Genomic DNA, 13,937 nt, shown 5'->3' on the forward strand with positions numbered 1-13,937 from the left:
AACATAGCAAACTCTCAGTGACAATATGGAGTATAGACATGGTTATATTGGCACAGATTAACAGAGAATTGAGTTTAGAATTCAGAGAGAAAAACATCTTCAGCAGACATTACAGCGACGTCTCATGGCTTCCTGCTGCCTCTCAAAAGTCACACAGTTTGATGAGACGCCTATGATGCCCTCTCTCCAGTACACCTGCCCGATGGTGCACTAATTCAAGCCCTGTTAAATATTTATGAGACTTATTGCTGCTGGCACTGTCTTAGATTCCACACAGGGCACACTGCCACATGAGACAGCCACTCAGACATCCTTCTGTAATATTAACTCTGCAAGAATTATTTGTTTGAAAGTCACATCCATGCGATGCAGAGCTAAATGGTAGACTTGTCAAGAACTCAAAGTTGTTCTCGACAGTGTGTCAGTTTTGAGAGAAGACTGAAAATAGGCCTCTTTGTAAAATAGTGACAATTTCAACCCATAAGTCTATGGCAGGATTGTGTTTCTGGTTTTACAGAGAGTGGGATGTGGATGGAATGTGAAAGCGATCGGAAAGAGAAATTTCAAGGATGATTTGATGTTGAGTTGAGGCACATTCCTAATCAATAATTTGTAATCCCTCGTGGGAGAATGATCTCTACCCGATGGAAAATGAATCTGTCTTTGAATTGGATGCCGTGTCCGTCACTGTGGCTGAACCACGTTCTGCTTTGGTTTCCAACTCATGCTCCACACGCTCTGAGGGCTCCACTTCGGGTCAGTTTGATTGAGTTTCACATGCAGTATAGTCGCCTGCTGTGAAATGGTAATAATATTTTTTAAATGGATGCTGCTGCTTTCGAATTTTGAAATAATAAACAGGAGCAATTTTAGTTGAAAATTCATTATGGACAGAAACTTTCCAAATCAAATCCAGTCCTGCAGAGTTCACCCTGTGTGAGTGGCCTTGCTGAGGTTCCTGTCTGACTAACAATGACAAATCAGTCGATATCTCTATCCCCCCTTTCTCCCCACCTGTCTGTGCTTCCAGATGAGGTTGCTCGGTATCTATTTCATTTCCTCCAAAGAGTTTCTGGAGAATGCATATGTGCTGGCTGTGCTGCTCTTCTTGGCCCTGCTCCTGCAGAGGACCTTCCTCCAGGCCTCCTACTATGTGGCCATTGAAACAGGCATCAACCTGCGTGGGGCCATACAGGTATGATTTCAGAGAAACTCTCCAAGTGACACGTGACTTTTATCCAAACATTCATGGGTTTATTGAAGTTCTACTGTGTGTTCATATGGATATCGATGTGGCTGTCCTCTCCCCAGACGAAAATCTACAACAAGATCATGCGTCTGTGTACCTCGAATATGTCCATGGGCGAGCTAACTGTGGCTCAGATCTGCAACCTGGTTGCAATAGATACCAACCAGCTCATGTGGTTCTTCTTCCTCTGTCCTAACCTGTGGGCCATGCCAGTACAGGTAAGACACACGTCCAGGGTATTAAGCCAGGTTTAAAGTCTACCGTGCCGTTTGTTTCCCATGCTTATTATTGTAACCACGACAATGAAGGTCCTCTAACCTTGATGAAGTAATATTTATACCCCAACTACGATTTTCTCTTAAACCTAACCAAACTATGACTGTTCCACAACCTTAACCGTGTATCTGAAATTGTTACCATGATGCTGAGGGTCCATTATGCCTTCCTTTTGTACGCTCCTATAGATTGTATCTGAGGGTGGAGACAAATGATCCATATTGTTGTTTAGGTTGAAGGACTCGTTTGTTATCTCTGTAGTCATCATAACCCCGAATCACAGCGAGAAGGTGCACATCTATTGCTATGCCTTGATCCCTTGAGACAAGTATTAACAGCTTCCCTTTTTGCCATTTTGCTGCTTTTGTGTCATTGCATTGCTCTTTATGTTGTTGCACCGTTTTCTTTGAGTTGACCTTCAGTAAGCTGTGTCTGAAAGGTGTTACCCTACATTTTCTTTCACTCGATATTTCTGTGCTGTATGGTGCTGCAAGTTGCCTTCATTGTTGTGTATCTTTCTGTGCATTGTGTTTGTCTTTTCCCATCAGACTCACACAGTAGGCCAAGGCAGAAAACGGGGCGTCAGGTGTTACAGCCCCTGTGGGAGTTAGAACAGATTTACTGCAAACGTGTGCAGTCGATTGTAACCCTGTGACCTTCATTCTTTGTAATGTTGTCCTATAAGTGGGTTGAGTAATTCATGACATCCAGTACTGTAGAATCAATGCTATTATTCACAAACCATTAAGTTCTCAGGAGAAACTGGAGTTGAAAACTGGTAAATAATAAAAATGCAATTTCAGCAAACCCTGGAGGTCAGTTAGTTTCCCACGGATGTTCATTATGCCAGTAAATCTGCTGTGTTTGAAATTGAACTTTCTTTCCTTCTTCTGTTCTTTCCCCCCTTATCTCTCTTTATCTATCCAGAATCTAAAATTTTCAAGTCATAATTACCTGTTGTGTCCTTCCTCCCTCTAACCTCCAGCATTTCATCCATTTTAAATGTGAAAACAGTTTTGCTTTAAATAGAAATACAGTTCACACATACACCTACTGCTGCTTCGTTATGTTCATTTACAGACCTTTTGATTAGAGACTAAGCTCAAGAACAAAGCAAACTAGAGAAGGAAATGGAGATTTGGAGCAGATTATGATTTTGAGATGTTAAAAATATGACAGTCCCAGGGCCCAAAACAGCCACATAACATTTTGTATGACTTCAGGGAATCAAACACAGAAAGAAAACGAAAACGAATGAGACAGTAAAGGTAAAGGTATTGATACAAACTCTAAGCCAAAATTCGGATGTTATATTTATGGATAAAAGGACAGGAGCAGACTGTTCCTCTGAGGTCTGACTGTATTAGTATTCTCTGTCTGTACCTGACTGTCTGGGCCAAACTCAAACTGTGAATGAATTTTTACTGCCTCCTTCTCTGATGGGACATGTCACTGGGGCTTTTGAAGTTCGCCAGTGATCTCAGATGTGTCAGTCGTTTTCTATAGCTCTTTAACTTGGTTAAACCTTCTTGTTATCTATGAATGTTTTTTTGTTTTTGCACAGCAGACATTTTGAGTTACCTGTAGATACCTAACAGTATCTACAGAGCAGATATGTAAAGTCATGTAAAGCAAAAATGATTTGTTGATTAGTTGATTACTTGATTGGATGATTGACAGAAACTTAAATCCATAACTCCAGCTTTTCATTGTGAGGATTTGCTGCTTTTTCATATCATGTGATAGTAAACTGAATATCTTTAGATTTTGGTGGGTTTGTTGAGACAAAACAAGCAATTTGACCACTTCAACTTGAGCTTTAAGAAACTGTGATGGACAATTTTCACAGTTTGGACATTTTATGTACCAAACAATTAAATAAAAGGCTGTTCTGCAGATAAAATGCCCACTGGGACCACTTCCAAAAACATCAGCAGCAGAGTAAAGTAGTTCTTGAAGTGCTGAGGGAAATTCAACAACAGCACACTGTTAAATCAGGTGTGATTCAGGTGAGAAGCTGACAGAAGCTGTGTGGGATTTCATGGCTCTGTGACTGTACATTGCCATGTCAAACATCATGGTTCTCGAATGACTCACACCTCAGCTACTGGTGAAAGGCATCGCTTTTAATAGAGTTATTACAAAGGAAATAAACCATCACCCACCTCGCCCCCTGTGGCACCCATTATCCTGTGACAGATAAAGGAGAGTGTGTGTGTGTGTGTGTGTGTGTGTGTGTGTGAGAAATGCCGCATCCATCTCCATCTGGTTCTGAGTGTCCTGGGGATTTCTGAATCCAGCACATGCTCAGTGTGGTGCCAAAAGATGGTGGGAGGCTGGAAAGGGGCCAATGACAGGTGGAAACATGAGTCTTCTCCCTTAGAGAGAGAGAGTTTTACTGCATACTGAATAACCTGAGCAATGGAGGATGAAGAAAGCTTAATTTTGATAAATATTTCAGTTTGATCATCTTAATTTAACATTGACCCTTGTTGTGATGTTGGAGTAAAGAGCTGTGGAAATATGCTGCTCTGCATGTTCCTTTGTTTGTAAGTGTGCTTTTATGAAGGACAGCATATAGATCCAGTTAAATATTAATGTCTTTTCAGAGGTTATAGTCAGTCAAGCAACATTTGCTTTGTTCATAGCAGGTGTCAGAAATGAGTCTTTTGAACTGTGTGTCTCTTGTACGACATCTCCTTGCCTGTATCCTGATGCCCTTATTATGCTCAAGGTCACTGCTCCTCGCGAAGCTGTGCATTGTGATTAATATGGTTTTCATAAGGTCAGTGGGGAGCGTCGTGTAACTGAGCCTCTTTTGAAAAATCTGGATTCCTCTGTTTCCTCTCCACAAGGTTAAAGTGCTTTTCTTTCTATCTGTCTTTGTCTCTTCCACTCTCAGATAATTGTGGGGGTGATCCTGCTCTACTACCTCTTGGGAATCAGTGCCTTGATTGGAGCGACCGTCATTGCTGTGTTAGCTCCTGTACAATACTTTGTGGCCACAAAGCTGTCCCAAACACAAAAGAGCACTCTGGTGAGTATAATCATTGGCTAATTTTACAGAGAGTCAATGCTTTTGTCAGTCACAGAGTTAGTCATCAACTATTGACCTTTCTTGACCTTTGATTGGCACTTTTTTAGAGACATGCATGATCCCCAGAAGTTGAAGCATATTCAGTTTGGTCATCCTCTTACCTTTACCTTTGCTCTGGTGTTGCCTCAACATTCTCGTAAAATATCTCAAAAACTATTGGATGAATTTCTATGAAATTTGATACAGACATTCATAGTCCCCAGAGGATGAATCCTTATACCTGTAGTGATCCACTGATCCACATCTTTGTGAACTTTGGTGATCTGATCACTTTTCATTCAGCGGTATCATCAGTTCAAAATACTTCAGACTGAGAGAACAGTTTATTTTTTGTTGCAATGAGCATTACTACCTCGAAAAGCTGCCTGCAGGGCTTCAGACTCTTAGTTTTGTTAAAATTTATGACCTATCTATGAAATAATTCAAGTGACTTTAGAAATCATTTATTTCAGTACATCACCAAAAAACTAACTCTAGTTTTTACTAGAGTGACTGGTCACTATTACCCTTTTCACTCTGTAAAATAAAATGTAAACAGTGTGTGCGGCGTGTGCGGCGCTCTGAGCTGTCTTTGTTTCGAGGAGATCGTGCAGAACTTTGCAAACAGTGTTGGTCAATATTGGTTTTCCCACATCATACCAGGTAATGAAGTGGATGTAATGATGGTGTTGAATCATGGTGTCACATGCTGCTCTCTATGTCAGACACACACACACACACACACACACACACACACACACACACACACACACACACACACACACACACACACACACACACACACACACACACATCTGGGCACCTCAAAATAACAAAAACAAGAAGAACAACAGAATGTTTTCAGTCACACAAACTGAGCTCGTCCAGCTTCAAGCCTTTCCTCTGCTTCCAGCTGCTATTGAATAACCCCGGTCAAATGTAATGATGCTTTTTTCTTCTTGATGTTGTGGAGGATTTTATATTAGAGGAAAACATTTTGCCTTGATGGCTTAGCTGTTTGTACTGACGGCTGGACCCTGACTGTAGAGGTGATTACGCTCGTGTTGCCCCCTGGCTGCACCTTTCATGGTATATCTGTTCTTGATGTGTCAAATTACAGCCGTAAGATCAAAGTGTCCCTTTCTGCTTTCAGGAGTACTCCAGTGAGCGTCTAAAGAAGACCAATGAGCTGCTGCGGGGCATCAAGCTGCTGAAGCTGTACGCCTGGGAACACATCTTCTGTGACAGTGTGGAGGAGACAAGGTGCAAGGAGCTCACCAGCCTGCAGGCCTTCGCTCTGTACACATCCATATCCAGTAAAGTACTTTGTTTCTTCTGCACACTCTGAACTTTGCACTGTTGACATTTGAACTTAATGAAAACGAAAGAAAAATTTACAGGAAAACACATTCACAGAAAGGTACAAGGCTTTAGACTTCATCACTATTGTCATGTGACTAATGTGTTTCTGCCATATTTCTAATTTTATTGCACCCCGGGATTTCCAGTCAACATTTATCTTTCAGCGTGGAAATATAAAAGTTTAACTGGATATAAACATAACTAATGTTTTAGGAATGGATAACATGGATTATGATTCTTCCATTCACTGTCCATTTGCCTTAGACACCACAATATCGTCGCTCAGTGTGTATTTGTTTTCTGCAGATTGTCCTCCTTATCTCCTTTCCTCACTCTCAGATGAACGGTGGCTGCAGTCTGCATGGCTCCAGTCCCCGTAATAGACTGTGTCCAATCTGAGATCAGTAATTGTAGTTTTTAGGAGAGTGAGCAATCACAATTTCCTCCTTGACAGTTTTACGAGAATAAAGGAACATTCGCTATTAATGCATTGTTCAGACTTGATTGAGTGACCACTTAGTTTTTATCTTAACGTCCGTACAGTTTTTGGATAATATTTCACGGGACAATGGAGAGTGGCAGAACATTATGGAAAGAGGATAAGGGCACTACAAGCTAATGGTCATACAAGACTGAAGTGTAGGATTTTGTGATCAGTTGAGATGGACAGACTGGTGCATTTTGTGTGGCTGCACAGTCTTCACAAAAACCATCACATCAGCCAGAAGTAGTTCTCCACATTACATGTTTTGTTTTACACTGTGTTAAGTCATGTAAAAAAAAAAAAAAGCCCTCTAGTGTCTCATACCCTCCTGTCTGTCTTTTCTGCTTTCAGTTTTCATGAATGCAGCCATTCCCATCGCAGCTGTATTGACGGTGAGTTTCAGCTTGAGATGAGTCTGCTTATTGTTTGCCAGCAGCTACTGAGCAGAGCGCATCCTGTTGACTTCCCCCTCCCTATGTGAAGGACAGACTGGAGACAGTGCCAGGCAGTCTGACTGTAAGATGTCCAGTGACACAGAGGAGGACGCTCTGACAGCACCACACTAAATCCTGTCTGTATTTATAGAAGTCCTTCGTGGTTGCAGGTCTGAGTGGTGACAAATTGGAAAAGTCAGACAGATACCAAGGAGAGGGACGACTACAAAGGACAAATACTGACAAATGATTAATCTCTGGGTTTGATTTTATAGTGCTCCTGAAACTCTCGATAGCATAACTTGGGTTTGGCTGCTGTTCTGTTTATCTGTGACCTGTGTCTTTTACGTTGAACTGGCTGAGGCTGACAGTCAGCTAATCAAAAGATAAGAGGTTAGAGGTTTAGGAGTCTAACTCCAGGCATTTGAGACTGACATCAGCCATTCTGTCCCTGTTCTCTCATCCTGCAGACGTTTGTGGTTCATGTTCACATCTCAGAGGATGCCGATCTGTCCCCAGCTGTGGCCTTTGCCTCTTTGTCCCTCTTTCACATCCTGGTCACCCCCCTTTTCCTGCTCTCCAGCGTGGTGCGCTCCACCGTCAAGGCCCTTGTTAGGTGAGAAACGGAAAAGATACACAGACAACGAAGTCTGATCAGCTTCAGATCATCTTCACAAAGAACACAGTTTCATAATCTATAGATAAACTAGGAAACACTGGTTTGTTTTTGTTTTTAAATGTTTATTGGTTAGGAAACGTCTGAAAATAGTCGTGCGGAAGGGGATTTGAGCTGAAACAACAGAACTACTGAGAATGAGCAGAGCAGAAGAAAAGCAACATGACTAAATGAAGCACTTGACCTTTTCCTGCGGCAGATGGATCAGCTGCAGTACTGGATCAGTTGTTTTAGTACACTGGTCTCAGACACTGATTGCACCAATTTATTTCAGAAATTAGCTTTACCATTTGGCAGCCAAGACATCTGTAGTGATTATCTCCTTCAGCTACTAAGCCTGCACAACTCAATAATTCTCTGTAGTCCCATCTTCCTTCTGGTTCTGTGTACTGCTTTGCTTATTTTCATAGATCTGTGCAGGTAGGATGCAAATTATCAAAATCTACTTCACAAGATGTCTTGATGCACTTTGATATACCTTGGAAAGAAAGCAGGAGCACCTGAGAATGACAGGTGTGCAGCTCAGAGCAGACATACCTTTCTAAGGTAAACTGTCCCCACTCTTAAAAGCTGTGTGTGCAGAAAAAGTCTCATGATAATTAAATGGAAAAAGGAAAAATAGAAGATAATGTGGGATAAAGAGTGGGTGTTAAAGAGCAAAAAGTGAACAAGGTTCACCTGAGCTATGAGAAGGTATAAGATAAAAAAAGTACATTTGTAATTCTCTCTTAGGAATCTTTTTTTTCATTAGCACAAAAAATCTCACTGCTTTACCTGAGGAGGTTGGTTTTGCCTAAATACATAATTATAAGATACATCATCTCGACACTTTGATCATTAGCTAAATCAAGTATAAATTAATTTACAGGTTCATACACTTTAAAAAGACTGGTTTTTCTCTCTTGAATTTAGAAGCTGTCTGTGATCCTTTGAGATGCCTATTTTTGGGACCATGTGCTCTGACGTGTGACTGTAATTGGATCTGACACACTTTGTCAGACACAAGGCAAAAAAAAAAAAACTTAAAATGTGGCTTTAGCACCTCAGCTTATCTTCACTCCTCAACATGAGAAAATGTTTCTTTGCAAAGGAAAAAATAGTCATTGTGCAACTGTAAATATATTTTATTACATTTTTAGAGCCTTTGCTGCTTTATAATCATCTGTTTTTCTTGCTGTGGGTCATTCTCTTTTAATACCAGTGCCACTGTTGCAGTCTAGTTTGTCCAACACATAGGGTTCATTGTCGCGTGTTGTATGTCTTAATTCACAAGACGTGGATAAATTGACACAAGACATAAATTAGTAAAATGAAGCAAATTAGTTCCAGTTGAGAGGATTTCAACATGACAGATCTGTTTTTTAGCGCAGATTTAGTAATGAGATTTAGATTTCATGTATCAGCAGAGAGAAACATTTGCTCTCATTTAGAAAGTGAAATTAAGAATAACAGATGCAGAGATATGTGTGTGTGTGTGTGTGTGTGTGTGTGTGTGTGTGTGTGTGTGTGTGTGTGTGAGAGAGAGAGAGAGAGAGAGAGAGAGACAGTGTGTGAAGTGAAGATAAAGCTCATTGTTAGTGAACCATGTTTCACTGGTTTTCCAATCTGTTTCACTGAGTGAAGGATGTGACAATACACAGTAGGGCTGCTGTTATCTTTACATGAATGACAGTGAGCTCATTTAAAGTCTGTGCTGCTTGTTCAGTTCGCTGCCTGCAGACGGCCTGTTTCCATTGTTACTGACTCGATTTCTCTGCTCCTCTCTCCACTGTTTGATCTTCAGTGTTCAGAAGCTCAGCGAGTTTTTCTCAAGCGATGAAATTGGAGATGAGCAGGAGCCCAGAGCCATGTTAACCTCTGGCTCCAGTAATCACAACCAAAATAGGTACCAGGCTGTGGTAAGTGTAAATAAAACAACTGTACACTGACAAACCCATGTTTCTGTGGTGGTTTGATTTTAACAAGGTTTGTTTGGCACTAACTCGCCTGCTGGTGCATCCAGTCTGTCTCACTTTGCTGTGTATGCTGTTGTCTTCCTCCACCTTAACGTCTCCCTTCTAATATCACCTTTGCCTCTTTGTGCCCTTTGTGGTGGATGTTATACAACCCTCCTCTAGTCATCCTCTAAATCTTTCCCTTCATCGTCCTCCTCCTCTTTGTCCCGACACCTCCAGCCCCTGAAGGTAGTGAACCGGAAGCGCCCCCCGAGGGACGACTGGAACAACTACAGCACACAGGGGGACCACGAGGGCGACAGACCCTCCCAGGACGTGGACCAAGACATTTGCATCAAGGTGAGAGATACAAGGAGAGAAAGAGGGAGAGAGGTGTGTGTATCAGAAACAGACACTGCATTTTACCGTTTGATAAAGGTCAGTCAGAGAAAATTACACTGGCTGACCTAATGGGAGTAAAATACACTTTCTGTCCAGGTTTTGTCACAATCACACCAGTAATGTAGCAGATTAACCTTTAGAGATTTAATCGCACGAGGGACAAAAATCATAAAATAAAAAAAGTAAATGAGATGCAATTTTATTTTCTTTCATTCTGGGTATTTAAGTTGCAAAGCGCAGCTCCAGACGAAGGGACTACTTTCTCTTGTTGACAGTCTCCATCCACACAGTATCCCACTGCCTTCTGAATGGAGAATGATTGCTTTTTCATACATAGCCTGTACCTCACCAATATCACAGCCACTGAATATCACCACATATCCTCCTTCTCCGGCATTAAATTAACAAGAATGAGGCAACATTTACGTCTTATTGCCTCACTGCCACCCTGCATCATTTCTGGGTCGAGTGAGTTCATCTCTGTTTGACGTGTGGCTGAAGCTGTGCCATGTTTTCAGATCACCAGCGGTTATTTCACGTGGACCGATGGACCACCAACCCTTTCTAATGTGGACATCAGGATTCCTTTTGGTGAGCGTCGGATAGTCTGCCTCCGCAGTTCCTCTTCGTATTTGTCTGTTTCTCCGTCCACTTTCTGTCTGTTATTTACTTACTCCGTTGTTGCCTCTCTTCTTCATCAAATCTCTCAGGTAAGCTCACCATGATCGTGGGCCAGGTGGGCTGTGGAAAATCATCTCTGTTGCTGGCAGCGCTGGGAGAGATGCAGAGAGTATCAGGAGCAGTCACCTGGAACAGGTCAGTTACAGGTTCACTGATTATTTACTGTATTCATCAATCAACTCTGATACTACAATTAAATGACCTTCATCCCTGTTTGGATTTGAATGATTTAGTTTCCTGCTGCTTCATCCGTCTGAGAGGCTGAGAGCAGCAGTTGCAAAAAGTTGCAGGATAAGGGCAGAATGATGACGCTAATCACAGTTTTTTTCCCCCAGTTATCTGATATCTACTATTTTTATTGTGTCCAGTGCCTGAATGAAAAAACACTATCTGTGACTGAGAGTTCCTTCTACAAGGAACTGCTGGTCTCATTAACATAACAGTAAACGGTATATCAACCACCTCCACATCCATTTAATTAGAAAACAACATGACGCATGTGCCCCTCAGGGAAACCCATGTACTGTGCGTTGTGCAGATCATTCCTGAAACGAAATCCAATCCAGAGGTGAAAAATGAATTTGAATGATATCATGGCAAATTTTCCTTCCTCATCCTCAGCCCATGTGGCCGCCTGACTCGTGCTTTCTAAACCTCTTTGGTAATTGGCCTGTCAGGAAGGTTGGAGGCTTTTATTTATGTGTTTTTCGTACAGCAGTTCATTTTATGTTTCTGACAGGACGTTGTAATTAACATCAAAATCGGACCTGCAAGCACCCTCTTACTGTGACATGGCAATATAACACAAATGGATTTGTAGGTCAGTGAAATAGAGTTGATATTGCAGCTTTTATTTTTTATGGCTGGGAGGTGTGACTGTGGAGGAAGGGAGGATGCTGCAGCTGCAGACTGGGGGAACTCCTTTTCAGGTTACACCTTCATGACCATCTCATCTCTTAAAATATGTTAGTTTTTGACAGTGTCTATCTTATATTTCTGTGGAGGCACAATTCACTAAATGTAATTCACTTTAGACTTTTTGGGGGAGAGCCTTTGTATTAGGTTGTAAATGTATGATTTCAAGCTTTCAACTGTGTCCAACAGCTTTCTTCAGCAAATTAAACTCAGGTATGGAATTGTTTACCTAGGTATGGAATAGTATGTGGTCAAAACCTAAAGGCCCTGAAGCTCTGGAAAAATCCAGTGACCATATTTTATCACGGATACGCATCAAGAAGGAAAAAAGTGATTTGTGGTCCCGACTCACAGCTTTGAAACGACTGTGCTAAATGAATGTAATGTGATATCCTACTTTACTCTGTAAAGAATAGAGTTTCTGAGATTTAGATTAATATTTCTGCTTTGTTCTGCTAGTGCAGTGAATTTTGTGACACTTTACTCTGATGGGTTTATGCTCAGTTTGTTGTACAGCTCCATGAGTCAGCAGAGTGTTTTCATTGCGTTTCATAACCTCTGCAGTCTTTCTGAAAGAGTCCTAATCTCGCTGCTGAATGACGATGGCTAATTACAAGTTTCAGAAAAAGCAAACCCAGTGGATCTAGAAAAGCAGAGCACATATGAAATAGCACAACAGAAAGTGAATCCTCATATTCGGCCAGATGCATTCTGGGAGTATCCTCTATCTTCCACATCTGAATATCTTGTCACCTACCCAGGATAGCGCCGGTATCACTTTCCATTTGTCAACAAAGTTTAGTATCCCCTACTTGATTGTCACAATGTCCTTGGCAACCGCACACACACTCTCACACACACAGTTCTTCCTTCTGTCCTGATGCCAGCGTCGTGCTGGCACCCCCTCTGATATTAGGGTGGATTATACACCCTGCTGGGCGCTGAACCCTCTCACTTGTCATGTGTCCCAGAGAGAGAGAGACTAAGGAGCTGTCATTTAGACCTTGTCCTCCTGGTGTATTCAGACAGACATTCAGAGGAGCTTGTCTGTCTGTTTCCAACATGTTTGTTGTTGTTTTTGTTGCACTGTGTTTCAGTCAGGGGGACATTTATGGCTACGCATGGATGAACAGTGGTATCTGGGAGGGGAAAGGTCTGCTTTTGAGGGATGTCTGTGAATAAGTAGAGCATGTCACAAATTCAGGACACAGCAGAACCCAGCAGACATATTTCCCTGAAATAAGAAACACACAAAGCAAAAGGCAGTACGCGAGTAGCCTGTGTCTGGAAGCAGTAAACATCATGACTAATCAGAAGAGTGTGTGTGTCAGCTCGTCAGATTGATGAAGACGACCTCATTGGCTTGTTTGACAGTGATTAGTGAGTCAGCTGTTACTGACCAGCTCATGGTGTTCATGACTTCTCTGTTCTGCCTGAGCGCCCCGTGCTCCATGTGTTTAAATAATTGAACTATTTGGATCACTCGACAAAACAGTCTCATCGCGAGGGTCATTTAGTAGCTGTTCTGGAGCAAGTGATCACATCACACGATCTGAAGATTTTCACGGTTTTCAAGGAGCTTCCATTTTTTTCTCACCACTTTAAAGATTCTTTGGCTTGAAAATCAAAGAATAGAAGAGTGTGGTATGCACATTAACCAGCAGAGTACCACACTCAGTGTGATGATAATACAGTACAATGATTACACCATTAGGAACAAGATATTCTTCATGTAATTTGAATCTATATTCTTTCCTTCAGTCACTTGCTTTTAATAAACTCTGATTACGTTTTGATTAAATAAAACCTGTGAGTGGGTCGAATTACAGGTCACGGAGTGTAGCATCTTTCCCGGGGAGATGACTGTATTGCACAAACACAATCTGTCGTTTCCATTGGTGAAGACCCCTCACCCACCTGCTCCCTCTGGCTCCTGTTGTCCTCCTCCCCCACTCCGCTCTCCCACTCCAAATATGGCACGGAGCAGGGAGTGTCTGGGATTTCTCTGCCATACAAGTGGAAGACTATTTGTATCCTGACCTCATTAACCAGTGGAAGTGGTGCAGGTTGGGTATCTTGTGTGCAGTAAGGTCCAGACTCTCAAAAGAAAAGGCCATCGTGGCCTGCTGGGTAACGAGGTCATGACCCCAAACCCATACTTGCTGAAGTAATCAGCAGCAGCACATCAAGCAGCTGACCCCATGTCCCAAATCACAGGGTGAAAAGAGCATGTTACTGAAGAGGATCAATAAAGTATATTGTTTGTAGCTTGATTACAGTCATTGATTAAAAATAAAAACAAAACAACATGCAAGTGAAGACTGTTCAAGAGAATGAAATTAGTTTGCTGACAAATAGGGAAGAATTTTCAGTCATTATCAGGCGTGGTCATCGCAACAAACATGCACCACTACCCCCCGTCATCATTAGGGTGCCATTAAGTTTTAA

General features: G+C 41.8%; 1 protein-coding gene across 2 annotated transcripts in view; it reads left to right on the forward strand.

Annotated features, from left to right (window-relative positions):
• Positions 1 to 13,937, forward strand: part of abcc8 (ATP-binding cassette, sub-family C (CFTR/MRP), member 8) — a 50,148-nt gene that overhangs the window by 15,604 nt on the left and 20,607 nt on the right. For both annotated transcript variants that reach the window (XM_041038097.1, XM_041038096.1), the window contains exons 8-17: positions 1,031 to 1,195; positions 1,312 to 1,467; positions 4,428 to 4,562; positions 5,755 to 5,917; positions 6,799 to 6,839; positions 7,352 to 7,497; positions 9,341 to 9,455; positions 9,732 to 9,851; positions 10,412 to 10,484; positions 10,604 to 10,709. In XM_041038097.1, the coding sequence (XP_040894031.1) occupies positions 1,031 to 1,195; positions 1,312 to 1,467; positions 4,428 to 4,562; positions 5,755 to 5,917; positions 6,799 to 6,839; positions 7,352 to 7,497; positions 9,341 to 9,455; positions 9,732 to 9,851; positions 10,412 to 10,484; positions 10,604 to 10,709 (1,220 nt within the window). The remainder of the gene's footprint in view (positions 1 to 1,030; positions 1,196 to 1,311; positions 1,468 to 4,427; positions 4,563 to 5,754; positions 5,918 to 6,798; positions 6,840 to 7,351; positions 7,498 to 9,340; positions 9,456 to 9,731; positions 9,852 to 10,411; positions 10,485 to 10,603; positions 10,710 to 13,937) is intronic.

The sequence above is a fragment of the Toxotes jaculatrix genome, chromosome 5, assembly GCF_017976425.1.
Source record: "Toxotes jaculatrix isolate fToxJac2 chromosome 5, fToxJac2.pri, whole genome shotgun sequence".
NCBI classification, from domain to species: domain Eukaryota; kingdom Metazoa; phylum Chordata; class Actinopteri; family Toxotidae; genus Toxotes; species Toxotes jaculatrix.